This window comes from Excalfactoria chinensis, chromosome 8 (genome assembly GCF_039878825.1).
Source record: "Excalfactoria chinensis isolate bCotChi1 chromosome 8, bCotChi1.hap2, whole genome shotgun sequence".
Lineage (NCBI taxonomy): Eukaryota > Metazoa > Chordata > Aves > Galliformes > Phasianidae > Excalfactoria > Excalfactoria chinensis.
Genome location: NC_092832.1, coordinates 2,768,082 through 2,780,169, shown reverse-complemented (window position 1 = coordinate 2,780,169; position 12,088 = coordinate 2,768,082). Strand labels below are relative to the sequence as shown.

Below are 12,088 nucleotides of genomic sequence, written 5' to 3'. Positions count from 1 at the left end.
CGCTGCCGGTGCGGGAAGTACCGCCCTTCCTGAGCGGTAACCAATAGGAGGCGGCCGAGGCGGAGGGAGCAGCCAATCGGCGGCGCGGACTCTGCGCTCAATCGGCGCGCCGCGCACTGTGATGCCGTCAGTAGGGGCGCGGTGCGGGGACACGTGTTCGGGACCGGGACCGACACGAACCGAACCGCCGAACCGGGGCCATGGATCTGCTGCCCCGCAGCCCCGGGGAGTTCGGCTCGGCGCGGTACTGGGACCGCTTCTTCCGGCAGCGCGGGCAGCGGCCCTTCGAGTGGTACGGGGCGTTCCCGGAGCTGTGCCCCGTGCTGCTCAAGTACGTCCGGCCCCGCGACAAGGTGAGGCCCCGGCTCTCCGCGCTCGGCTCGGCGTGCTTCGTGTCGCTCTGCCCTGCAGATCCGCTGCTTCCGCCCGGGTTGCTCCCCGTATCTGAGCCTTGTAACCCCCTGCCCGGCAGCGAGGCTGACTTGTGCTGCAGCCGTGCTCTTACAGACTGTCGTTCCTGCTGCCCCCTTTGGCTGCTGCCCGGGCAGGCTCCCCCCTTCCTATCGCATTAGCAGCACAGCGAGGTTTGGTGCACGGAAGGGAAAGAGGCAGCAGCGCGGTGCTCCATAGGCAGCTGTCAGCTCTTGGCACGAGAAATGTGATGTTTCCAGCGTGCTGTAGCAAGAAATCAGAAGGCGCCTACGTGTTGTTCCACCACGGGGTTTAATCGCCCAGATAATCCCCAAAAGAGGCAATGTGGGCACATCACTGCAGTGGAACGTATGGAATTGTTCTGTTAGGGCTATGGGGAGGAACTGAAGGTGTGATGGATGTGGTTCTTGCTGAGGGCTCCTGGTTACCTTCACGTTGTTGGGCTGTAAAACGCTTTGAGGTGTGTATGCAGGGCAACCTCATCATCACTGATGCTCTTGTCCTGCTTCCCAGGTTCTCGTGGTCGGCTGTGGGAGCTCGGAGCTGAGTGAGCAGATGTACGACACGGGGATGTGTGAGGACATCGTGAACATCGACATCAGCGACGCTGTGATCCGTCAGATGCAGGAGCGCAGCGGGAGCAAGAGGCCAAAGATGAGCTACCTGCAGATGGACATGCTTCACATGGACTTCCCGGATGCCCACTTCCAAGTGGCCCTAGACAAAGGCACGCTGGATGCCATCCTCACCGATGACGAGGAGGTCACTCTATCTAAGGTGGACAGGATGTTTGCTGAGATCAGCCGGGTCCTGCAGGTGGGAGGGCGCTACCTCTGCATCTCCTTGGCTCAAGCCCACGTGCTGAAGAAAGCAGTGGAATACTTCTCCCAGGAGGGCTGGGTAGTGCGTGTTCATGAGGTGGCCACCAGCGGGGACAAGCAGCAGTTTGTCTTGCCGGTCTTTGTCTACGTCATGACAAAGTTCAGGAAGATCCCTGGCTCTGCACCGCGGATCCTGGAGATCTGCCCCGAGGAGCAGGACAAGCCACTGCGACTGGAGAGCACGGAGCGGCTGGTGGAGGCGGTGAAGGACAGGCAGCACTACGCCCTGCTCTGCAGCCAGCTCAGCAAAGCCCCCTGTGGGGAGCAACTTTCCCTGGATCTGTGTGATAAAGCCAGTGGGAGCCCCCGCTACACGCTGCATGTAGTCGACAGCCCCGCACTGAAACTCTCCCGTGACAATCGCTTCGCCATCTTCATCAGTGAGTACGGCCTTTCCTGCCTGCAAAGAGACAGCACTCCGGGAGCTGCTATAGCAGCAGTGGTGCTGGCCTGCTGGAATTGGAGCCGGAGAAGGAAATCATCTGTCCCTGTGGGCTTTGGTTTGGGTTTTAGTCTCAGAGCTCTGTCAGAAGCACTGTTAGCTTCTGTGTGCCTGCAGAGCCTGAGGCTCAGCACAAACCACAGATGAGCTCTGGGGCTGTTGGACGCCCCTATATCATGAGATGTGGCTCCTATACGAGCCTGCCCAATTTGAGAAAGATCCTTTTGATCGCTGTTTGTGCAGCCTAGCTCGAGGCATAAGGCTGTGTCACACAGTGCTGCCTCCTTATGAAACCTCTGCACCCTATGGTTCCTCTCCAGGGTGGTTGTGCAGGGGCCAGCACCTGCCTGGGGCTCTCCTGACCACAGCCCCCATCTGCAGTCCCACAGGGCAGAGAAACCGAGTGGCTCTTTGGGACGGAGGAAGGGAGGAAGCAGCTGGCTGCCAGCGCGGGCTTTGGGCGCCTGGTGACTGTGGCCCTGCACAGGGAGCAGCACTATGAGGGCATGGCAAGCATCCAGGCAGAGCTGTCGGGGAAGGTGATGGAGCTGGCCCCGCCGGGCCTCCCTGCCCGGCAGCAGGTGAGTCCACTCACTTGGCTTTCCCATAGCCTGGGCCTTCCCCAGAATGCCAAACACACACACAAACACACACACACACAAACACACACACACACAAAAAAAAAGGCCATCCCAAAAACTTGAGAGCATCTGGCCCAATGTTCCCACCTTTAACTTCTCCTACCTCTTCTGTCTTCTCTTTCTTGCTCTAACTTCCTAAGCCCCCCTTGTAAAAGGCCTTTGGTTGCCTGCTCCCTGTATCCCAACATAGAGCAGGGGGAGCCCAGTGTCCTGTGCACTGCCTACAGCTCATCCTGCTGCTCCCCAGATGTGTCAGCTTCATCCCAGCCCTCCAGTCACAGTCAAGACGGGGCCAGTGCCTGTCCCTATAGCCTAGATGCCATGAATCTCTGTCCTCCCTGCAGGTACCCTTCCTGTCTGTGGGGGGGGACATCGGGGTGCGGACAGTATGGCACTGTGATACCAGCCCCCTGAGTGGGGAGTTTGTTGTGGAGGATGTCAAGGGGGACAACGCATGCTACTTCCGTCGCCTTGTTTTCCTCAGCAACAGGAACGTGGTGCAGTCAGAGGCCCGGCTCCTGGCCCCTGCACCTCCCCCAGGTACATTGAGGAGATGGCTGGGGACAGGGAAGGGCCGAGGGTGACTTTGGGTGGTAGGGAGTGAGATGAATGTGAAGGAGATAGACAGGTCCCAGCATGACTTTTTGTCTTGTCTCAGTGCAGATTTGGGTGGGGTTTTGCTCTCTGCATTGCTGGTGGGTCTTGGGTTTGGGGTGGTCAGTCCCCAGAAAGCACCCCTGGCTGCAGCCCCACCTCCTATCTTTCAGGCCAGAAGAAACGGAGGAAAGACAAGAAGAAGCCTGGCCCTGCTGAGCCTCCTATGGCAATTGACAAGAGCTACCTGTGCTGTGAGCACCACAAGGCCATGGTGGCAGGGCTCTGCCTGCTGGGCAGCACCGGCCCCCTACCAGGTGATGGGGTGGGAAAGGGTTTTCCAAGCTGTGGAGCCTCAGTGCCCTGCTAGAAACAGCTTGGGGCAGGTGGGTGGGACGGGCAGAGGGAGCATGGCAGTCCTGGCAGCTCACCTGGGCTCTATCCCTTGGCAGGAACCCCGATTGCAGTGCTGGTGGTGGGACTTGGTGGCGGCAGCCTGCCCCTCTTCGTCCACAACTACTTCCCGCAGGCCCACGTGGCCGTGGTGGAGATCGACCCCTCCATGCTAGAGGTGGCCACGCGATGGTTTGGCTTCTCCCAGGATGACCGGATGCAGGTGCACATTGCTGATGGCCTGGACCATGTGGACAAGCTGGCAGCTGAAGGTACTATCTTGCAGAGCTTTAATTCTGCTTCCTGTCCTGCCCTCCTACTGGTTTTCAGCTCTGTCTCATCTCTCCCTGTGCTATCCTGTCCCTCTACAGCAGCCATGCTGTGGGATGGTGTTCCCCATGTTTCTCTTGCATCTCCTGCCATGTGTCACAAGCTCCAGCCTTGACGGGTCCCTGCAGCGAGCAGGCTTATCCTTGTCAGTGTGTGTTATCCTTGTCATTGTGTGCAGGGGTCCTTCTGTTTGCTGTCTTTCCCCAGTCCAGAATGTGCTGTCACAGAAGCAGCTGAAAGTGGCAGAGGGGTGAACCTGGCCACTATGTTTGCTGCTTCCTCATGCAGTGTTGCTCATCCCTGTCCAACGGGATAATGAGTTTCTGTTTTCCCTTGCAGCCCCAGCTCAGTACGATGCCGTTATGTTTGATGTGGACAGCAAAGACCTCACGGTTGGGATGAGCTGCCCACCTCCAGCATTCGTGGAGAAGCCCTTCCTGGAGAAAGTTAAAACCATTCTCAAGCCGGAAGGTAGGAGGTGTGTCTGGTGGTGGTGCCCCTGCAGGTGCCAGGGCTGGGCTGACTGGTCCTGGATGTGGTTTGGGTGGTGGGTTCCTCATCCTGGAAAGCAGTGGCTGTGCTGTTGTGACTGATGTGTGGCAGCTGCCTTTCCCAGCAGATCCCAGCTCCCCGTGATGTGGAGCTGGGCCAAGGGCTCTCATTGTGCTGCCCAGAGCTGCATGTGAGATGGAGCTTGTTGCACCAGATACAGCCATGTATTGTGTAGAGAGGGGTTGAGCAGGGAGGCGTGTGCAGGTTGCCAGGCTCACAGGTGGCTGTCCTGAACCCCTCTTGCTCCACTGCAGGGGTCTTTGTGCTCAACCTGGTGTGCCGTGACACTCAGCTGAAGGAAACTGTCCTGGCCATCCTCAGGGAAGTCTTCCCCCTGCTCTACACACGTCACATCGATGGGGAGGTCAACGAGATCTTGTTCTGCCAGCCCAGCCCCAAGAGCCGGCGGGACCCTGTGGAGCTCACAGTACTTGCCCAGGCACTGGAGAGGTCAATGCAGCAGCTGGGGCACTCCTGGGACAGCTCGTATGCACTGGCAGACATGCTGCAGGCCATCACCATCCTCTGAGAGGAGCCCTGATGCCACTTGAGCAAAAGGAGTGCCTGCATGGTGCTGCAGCTGGGACATTGTTGACCACACAGGGAGCCATTGCTGGCCTGGTGCCTGCCTGAAGGATGCAGCTGGCATGGAGAGGGGCTCCCTACAGCAGGAGGGAGTCCAGTGTGCCTCCTGGAGCGCTGAGGCTCTGCCCTTTGCATACAGCAGGGCTGGGGAAGAGTGCTGGGAGAACAGGGAGCTGTGCTGCCCATGGGACAGTGTTGGGGGTGGCAAGAGGAAGAAGGTGCGCCAGGGCTGTGTTTGCATCTGTCCTCACTGCTTTCCTGTTGTGGTTAAATGTCACTCTGACCATCCCCTTCCAACACTGCCCCTTCCCCATGTTCTGCTTTCTTTTCTGCTTTCTTCCACACCTTCAGGAGCTCTGCTTGTTGGCATCTCTGCAAACCCCCAGCTCTGCCCCAAGGCTGGTAGCAGATGTGTGTAGATGGGCTGAGTGCTGTGAGAATAAAGCTCAGGGCTGCTCTTGAGGTTCACAGTGCTCCACCAGGTTCATCTCTCACTAACAGTGATGGGACATCGCAGTCCCTTTGGTGGGTGATGCCCCTGCTGCTCTGGGGCACGCCAAGTCCTGCCAGGCTGTGAAGGGAGTTGCTTAGATCCCATGTCCATTGCTGTCTGCATTATTCTCCTTCGTGTAGCGGGACAGGTTGGTGCCCCGCTTTCTCCTTTGGCTGACCTGCTTCTGTGCAGGGGGAGCAGATGCTTTTGTATTTTGTTATATTTTTGGCAAAGTGCTTTTGATCTTCCCCAGGCACTCGGAGCCCTCATGAGTGTCAGCGCTCAGATTTGGGCTGGCCAGCTCCCCGCTGCAGACTGATAAGCTGTGACAGCTCTGTGCTCTGCCCGGGGCTGCACGCAGTTGCCGGTCGCTGGCAGGGGCAAAGCTGGAGCTCAGTTGTGCAGCAGTCAGTCCACCCTGTGCAGTTCTTTTCTAAATCTCTGCAGTCATTGGCACCTTTATTTGAAGGATTCATCCAGTTCAGCGACGGCAGATTTCTCATCTCTTATCAGCAGTGCTGCATTCAGTCTATTTTTAACTCGGTTTCCAATTCTCAACATAATTCCAATGACACAGATTAGCGTGCGTGCCCTTTAATTTATCTAAACCGTTTCATTTCTTCCCCGGCAGCTCACACAAAGGGTGCGTTCATCCCTCCTTTGTCCAGTTCTGCATTTCTGCTGCGTTTCCTAATTGCTGTGTAATGCCACATCCTGTTGGAAAAACAAAAGGCATCTATTGGAAAGAAAGTGGTGATGAGGCTTCAGTCCGTTGCAGCTGTTCTTGCAGTCACTGACAGCCCTGCACTGTTGGTCAAGAAATATATTTCAGCCAGAAAACCAGCAAATATTTCATGAGTGCTGCAGTTACCTGGAATTCTCTGCAGATGAAAGTGGAATAATTGATCGGTAGAAATTCTCTCTCAGGGCAGCAAAAAGGGGGCAGATAACGTATATGTTTGCCAGCTGTTTCTGCTGAGTGTTTTGGCAGTATACTATGTTTGTATCCTTTTCTCTTCGTTTCCTTCCTTTACAGCGTGGGCACATTGTAAACAGGGGAGCTAGAAGCAAGCGCTCCTGTCACTTAGCAACCTCCGATGGTCTCAGTGATGCCGACATCTTTCCTTTCTGGATTTCCCAGCACAAAAAGAAAGCACTGTGTAAACTGGGGCACGGCTCAGCCCTGAGTCTGCAGCCATCCCTAGCTGCTGGGGGCTCATCCTGAGCTGATTTCCTTCAGGCCTGTACACACCAAGCCTGGCTCTGCTGGCTGGGGATACAGGATGCATGCTGTCAGGCTGCATCAAGGGGCTACTGCTGCTTCCCAGGTGCCCTAAGTGGGAGACTGCAGGGAAAACTCTCTGCAGGCTGCAGTGCAGCACAGCTCTTCTTCTACTTTCAGTCTCTTTTGCAGTCTCATGGTCTCTCTTCTGAGCTCTCCTCGCTGGCAGATGCACTGTGTGATACTGGCTGGCATGATAATGCCAGCGCTGCAAACCTGCAGAGCCAAGGCACTCACTAGTGGAAACCTGGGAGCACCCCCTGCAGCGCAGGCACCAACACGGTGCCTCCTGCTTCATGCAGATCAGCTGTACGAAAAGCTCCGCGAGACCTTGGGTTTGGAGCTGGGCCAAAGAGATGTGAGGAAGGTCCCTGGAGAGATGGGAAAATCATGCGTGAAGGAGCGTGCCTCTTCTGAATGTGGCCCAGGGGAGGACACAACCTTGGCTGTGCTCTGCTGGCGGGGAGAGCGTGCCTGGCTGCTCATTGCAGGCATCTGCGTCTCCTCTGTGGCAGCTCCTATATAACCCGTTCTCCATGAAGGGAATTGTGCTGGCGTGCATTTATAAAGCAGCCTGGGGACCTGAACTGAACGTCCTGTTTTAACGTCACACTGCCTGGTTTGGAAGAGCTGTTAGCAGGTAAGAAGCAGTGACAGCTGTGCCCTGAAACCAGGCTCTTCTACCCATTTATTTTGCTGTGAGTCAGGGCAGGACATACTTGTTATCCATAGTCTTGGTCTGAAATGCACTGGAGGCTCCTGCCAGTTCCATGAGCCTGGGGACCTGAGCAGGTAGTGCTGGAGCTGGTGACATCCAGAAGCGCCACCCCCCTTCCCACTGTGCTGGGAGAGCTGGGGCTGTGAAGGTCTCATCTCCTTCCTGAGCCCAATGTATGACAAAAGGAAGTGACAACCAGCGTGGGGCACTGGAGCCTTGTGCTCCTTGGGAAAACAAGGGCCTGGAGGTGCCTTCTCTCTGGCATCTTAGAGCTGTTAGGACATGCACATCCTTGGCACACCGTGTGCATCCATCATGTTGGTGCTTTTGCGAGGAAGTGGGAGGGTTGTATTCTGACCGCTTGTGGCATGTTCTGAGGGGGCAGATTTTTCTAAGTGATGGGGTCACAGGGTAAGCATGCTCAGCTTAGCCAGAAACAGTGCAAACTTCCCAGACTTGAGGCAATAATTTAATCTTTTTCTATGAGCTGATGTTTTCTTGCTTATTTTTAATAAGGGGAAGCAAACAATTATAAAAGCTACTGGAAAAGACAGGTACTCGGTTACCAGTTTCAGGGTAGCACAGCGTCGCCCCCTGGATCCTGCCATATCCAGTGCTCATTTCTCTCTGGCACTGAGGGGGTCCTGGTGCCAGGCTGCTCCTTTCCTGACTGTCATGATTTCATAAGTGATGGGAAATGTGCCTACGCTTGTGCTGGGAGGGTTCTGCCAAAATGTGATGCTGTTGTTCCTGACTCCCAGCCTTGGTAGAAACCCATTGGCTGGAAGAAGGCCAGAAAGCTCCTCTGATGCTTCCTGGCACAGGCTGCTCAGCTGGGAGCGTGAAAAAAATTCATGCTGTTAATTGGCACAATTATGCCCATAACCCCGGGCTCCATCTAGATAGAAAGGACCACGAGGCTTTTCCCAGAAGGGCAGAGTAACAATAACTCCTTAGTCTCAACTAAACGTAATTCCTCCTGCTTGGATGCCAGGCAGCAGCTTCCCTTGCCATGAGGACAGGTTCGGCTCTTACTTTACCCTTTGCATGGAGAGGGGCTTCATGATGGGCTGATGTCCATGGAAAGCCGTGCCCATGCTGGTGGTGTGCCCTCAGCCCCGGCTGTAGTGCAGGGATGGGTGCGGGCCTTGTGCTGGGGCTCAGCTCCTCCTGTGTCTCCGTTCATAGCTGTCTGTGCCCAGGTTAGAAGCAGGCCTGCTGCGGGGATTCACTTGTTACGCTTGTTGTCAGCTCTGGCCAAGATGTTCTGATCACACTCCAGACCATCAGTGCCTATCACCCGGATGCCTGCAGCTCCCTGCTGTTGTGCTATTCACGCTGAGCAAGCCCCGAGTCTGGCTCAGCACAGAGGATATCTTCCATCACTGCAGGCCTCCGCAGCCTCTGTCTGGGGTCTCTGCGTTGTGACGGCTGTCAGTAATCGCAGCTCAATCTCACCGTTATGTGCTGTACCTCCAGCTTGGCCTCGCCGTGCAACTTACACTGAACCCAACGCGCTTCTTTCCCTCTGTGATACGAAGGCGGCCTGTTCCCAAGCTCAGGGCTCTCCATCTATGGGCTAACGTTACACCTTGTAACCACCCAGCCCGATGCAACGCGCTTCTCCGCTCCCCGCAGCCGCCCCGCTCTCCACACGCCGCGCGGACCCCAGGCTCCCGCCATCAGCCGGGGGGGGCGTGGCCTCGCAGGGCGGGGGCGTGGCCTCTCAGCCGAGGTCCCGCCCTCCAGCCGGGAGCGAGGCGCGTGCGCAGTGCTGCGGACGTTACCTGTCAGCGGAGGCGGCGGCGCGGCGGGATGGAGGGGCTCATCCCGCTCGTCAACCGGCTGCAGGACGCCTTCGCGGCGCTGGGCCAGAGCTGCCTGCTCGACCTGCCGCAGATCGCGGTGGTGGGAGGGCAGAGCGCCGGCAAGAGCTCCGTGCTGGAGAACTGCGTCTCCAGGTGAGACGGCGGCCGCCCCCTCCCCACCCCGTCCCTCCCCTCAGCGGCTGCGCGCTCCCGTCCCAGCGGTCTCTGACGGTCCCCTCTTGGTGCGCGCTCCCGCAGCGCCTCTGCCTGCGGACGGCTCCGGTCAGCGGCGACTCCTCGTGCCGCCCCCCCGGGCTGTCGCTGCAGTGGGCGCGGGCTGCACGAGCGAGGTGTTACGTGGCTGCCGCGCGGAGCCTCGCAGGAAAGGCCTCCGTGTGTGTGATGGAAACCAGCAGGTTCTGGCCCCTGTCACAACGCCCCGTCCGGACCGGCACCCGCCTGGGCACGGAGGTCGGTGTGGTGATGGCTGCGGGCTGGTGGCTGCCTCTGCATCCCGCTGTGCTGCTGGAACGATGAGCTGCTGCTTCGTACTGGGAGGTGCTTCTCGCTGCTGCCCTGCCAGAGGGCTCTGCTTTGCCTGAACTGCAAAGAGCTGTTCTGTGAGCGCGGTGCTCTCCTGCTCCCCAGGTGGATCATAGAACATCCCAAGCTGACTCCTAAGGATTGTTGAGTCCGAGCCTGGCCAGAGCAAAGATGAAAGTGAAAAGTTCTTGCTGCTCTGGTCGATCTGTAAAGAGGCTGGTACCTGCTGCACAAGTAAGGGCATATAGCAAGGATTAGGAAGCAAGGCTAAGGACAGTGACCTTTTTCACCTGCAGTTACTCACCATGCACCCTGCAGGTACTGTCAGGCTCTTCCAAGAGGAGTTTACAGGGGCTGATGGAGCACTGGGGGGTGCTTCTGTTGTGCTGCAGTCTGGAGCCTTTCACCTTGTCCATGTTGTTTCTCTGTGCAGTAACTCTCAGAGACTCAGAATCACCCGGTCTGTTGCACCTCAGTACCCGCAAGCTTGAAGTGTTTGCAATAGTAGATATCAAAAAGCCTTATTTCAGACCTGTTTGCACAAGGTTTAAGTATGTTTTACTTGTACCTTTTCTCCGTGCTGGGTGAGCACGTGTGATCAGCAGATGTGTGGTTACTTGTTAGGCTGTGATTGTGAACCCTCAGAACCAGATGGGCAAATATCTGTGAGACTGCAGAGCGTTTCTGGTTGGCAGACCAGCAGGTAAAAAGCACTTCTTGGTAATAGAAAACTCCTGTCTTTACATGATGACAAAGCTCTTCTCAGGAAAACGAGTTTGTTATATCTGTGTCTGCCTTAATATGGCCAATACAGGCAGCGTGTCACTGTAGAGACATGCTGTGCTCATTTGTTTTTGTTTGTGCTGCATTGCCTGCAATGTGCTCAACCAAAGTGCAGACAGCGATAGCAGCACGATTTTCACAGCACTGCTCTGATGTTTGAGCGTTAGCTCTCGTGCATTATTTTTTTCATCATGTGAATTGTTATCATTAGTGGGGTCTGAAATCTTAGCCTTCAGAGAGAGCTGTTTGTCAGGAGTAGCTGCAGTTGGTGGCAGGAGGCTGCTGGGGTTAGTAGGGCTCTAAACTCTGGGATCAGATGGGATCCCGTAGCCACTGGGCTGACATGCTGGCTTCAGTGTCTTTTGCTTGTGATCCTGTGAAGGACTTAAAGATGACTTTATTTTCCCCATACAGACAGAGAAAACATTTACTTGCAGGTGGTATCGGAGTTAGATCTTCCTTATGCAGATTAACTCTATGTTCCCCAGCATCCAGTTAATATCTCGCAGGTCTGACTGACCTCAGTGCTTGCATGCAGCAGAGCATCAGGGCTCCCAATGCAGCAAATAGCATTGTTATTTGGGTTTGCATCCTTCATGTATTTGGAGGGTTTACTCATCATTTATTTCTCCTCTGTGTGCAATGAGGTCTTCCTTTTTTTGATAGTTAAGAAACTGTTTGAAGTCCTTGGATGTTATGTTGGGGTGAAAACAAGAGGCTCTGGAGAACAGCCGAGGACAGCAGCATTTACATGTTAAACCTTCATATGATCATAACGAGCCTGTGGTGCTCATTGTAGGAAATGGTATTGTCTGAAGAGAATGGGAAGAGCAAATGTTCTCACTGCCTGCTCCTCTTTGCAACAAGAGCAAATGTGCCCATACAGTGCTGGGGCAGTGCTTAAAGCGAAGCTGGTGGGAGAGAGCCTGGGAAACACAAAGGGAATCCAAGCCCCTTGGTGGGAGCAGGGTGCAGGACTGTGACCCGATGTGGTGTTTGTGCTTCTTGGGCAACTTGCTTTTGGTAACAACAAGGTTCTCTATGAGGAAATTAGGGGCAGGAAGCAATCCTTGGGAACTGTATCTGGGTAGAGAGTTTCTCTGTTATTTCACATGTCAAGATGGACTTCCAAGATCGCTTGCCATCTGCACCTTTGCTCATCTTGTCAGGGCCTCTTTCTCCAGGTTTGAATCAGAGCCTCGTTTAATTCTTACAAATAGTGAGAAATTAATAATTGGATTTCAAAGCTGAAAGCTCTTTACTTCCTTCCCTGCTTAACGTAATATAAAATGGATGTGGCTGAATAATTGTTTTGTAAGAGATGTGGAGTCCTGATTGTAAGCCTGTCAGTCACAGTCCTAGAATTGCTTTCATTTTAAGAGCCTGAGGTCTGCTTTTGTCATGCAGTTTTGCAGCTTTTTGATCTGAGTTGTGCTGGATAATCTTTGGGCCCCTACGTGGTGTGCAGTTATTTGGTATGAAAGACGTACGGCTTTCTGCCTTTTGCATTGCCTTTCTTTGTGTGCTCGGCTCATCCCTGTTCCAGCTGATGGTGAATGTGAGATGTTAGGCATTAAGGGAAGAGAAGGGGGCTTCAATCCAACCACTGGA

General features: G+C 55.3%; 2 protein-coding genes across 6 annotated transcripts in view; both read left to right on the top strand.

The window, feature by feature from the left end:
- The first annotated feature begins 86 nt into the window (after window positions 1–86).
- Window positions 87–6,351, top strand: METTL13 (methyltransferase 13, eEF1A N-terminus and K55). Its single transcript, XM_072343051.1, has 8 exons — window positions 87–353; window positions 946–1,693; window positions 2,137–2,336; window positions 2,741–2,936; window positions 3,164–3,307; window positions 3,443–3,655; window positions 4,053–4,184; window positions 4,520–6,351. Exons 1-8 carry the CDS (start codon window positions 201–203, stop codon window positions 4,792–4,794), a joined length of 2,061 nt encoding a protein of 686 aa, XP_072199152.1. The 5' UTR covers window positions 87–200; the 3' UTR covers window positions 4,795–6,351.
- Window positions 6,352–9,096: 2,745 nt separating this feature from the next.
- Window positions 9,097–12,088, top strand: part of DNM3 (dynamin 3) — a 165,983-nt gene continuing 162,991 nt past the window's right edge. For 3 of the 5 annotated variants that reach the window (XM_072342573.1, XM_072342572.1, XM_072342576.1), the window contains exon 1: window positions 9,097–9,304. In XM_072342573.1, the coding sequence (XP_072198674.1) occupies window positions 9,159–9,304 (146 nt within the window). In that variant the 5' untranslated portion in view covers window positions 9,097–9,158. The remainder of the gene's footprint in view (window positions 9,305–12,088) is intronic. The other 2 variants (XM_072342575.1, XM_072342574.1) reach the window with 1 other exon arrangement.

What these genes read in the sequence shown, in the direction of transcription:
- METTL13 (XM_072343051.1), top strand. Translation starts at nt 201, where the DNA reads ATGGATCTGCTGCCCCGCAGCCCCGGGGAGTTCGGCTCGGCGCGGTAC. An exon ending in CAGCACCGGCCCCCTACCAG is followed by an intron (nt 3,308 to 3,442) that starts GTGATGGGGTGG and finishes ATCCCTTGGCAG; the next exon opens with GAACCCCGATTGCAGTGCTG. An exon ending in GGACAAGCTGGCAGCTGAAG is followed by an intron (nt 3,656 to 4,052) that starts GTACTATCTTGC and finishes TTTCCCTTGCAG; the next exon opens with CCCCAGCTCAGTACGATGCC.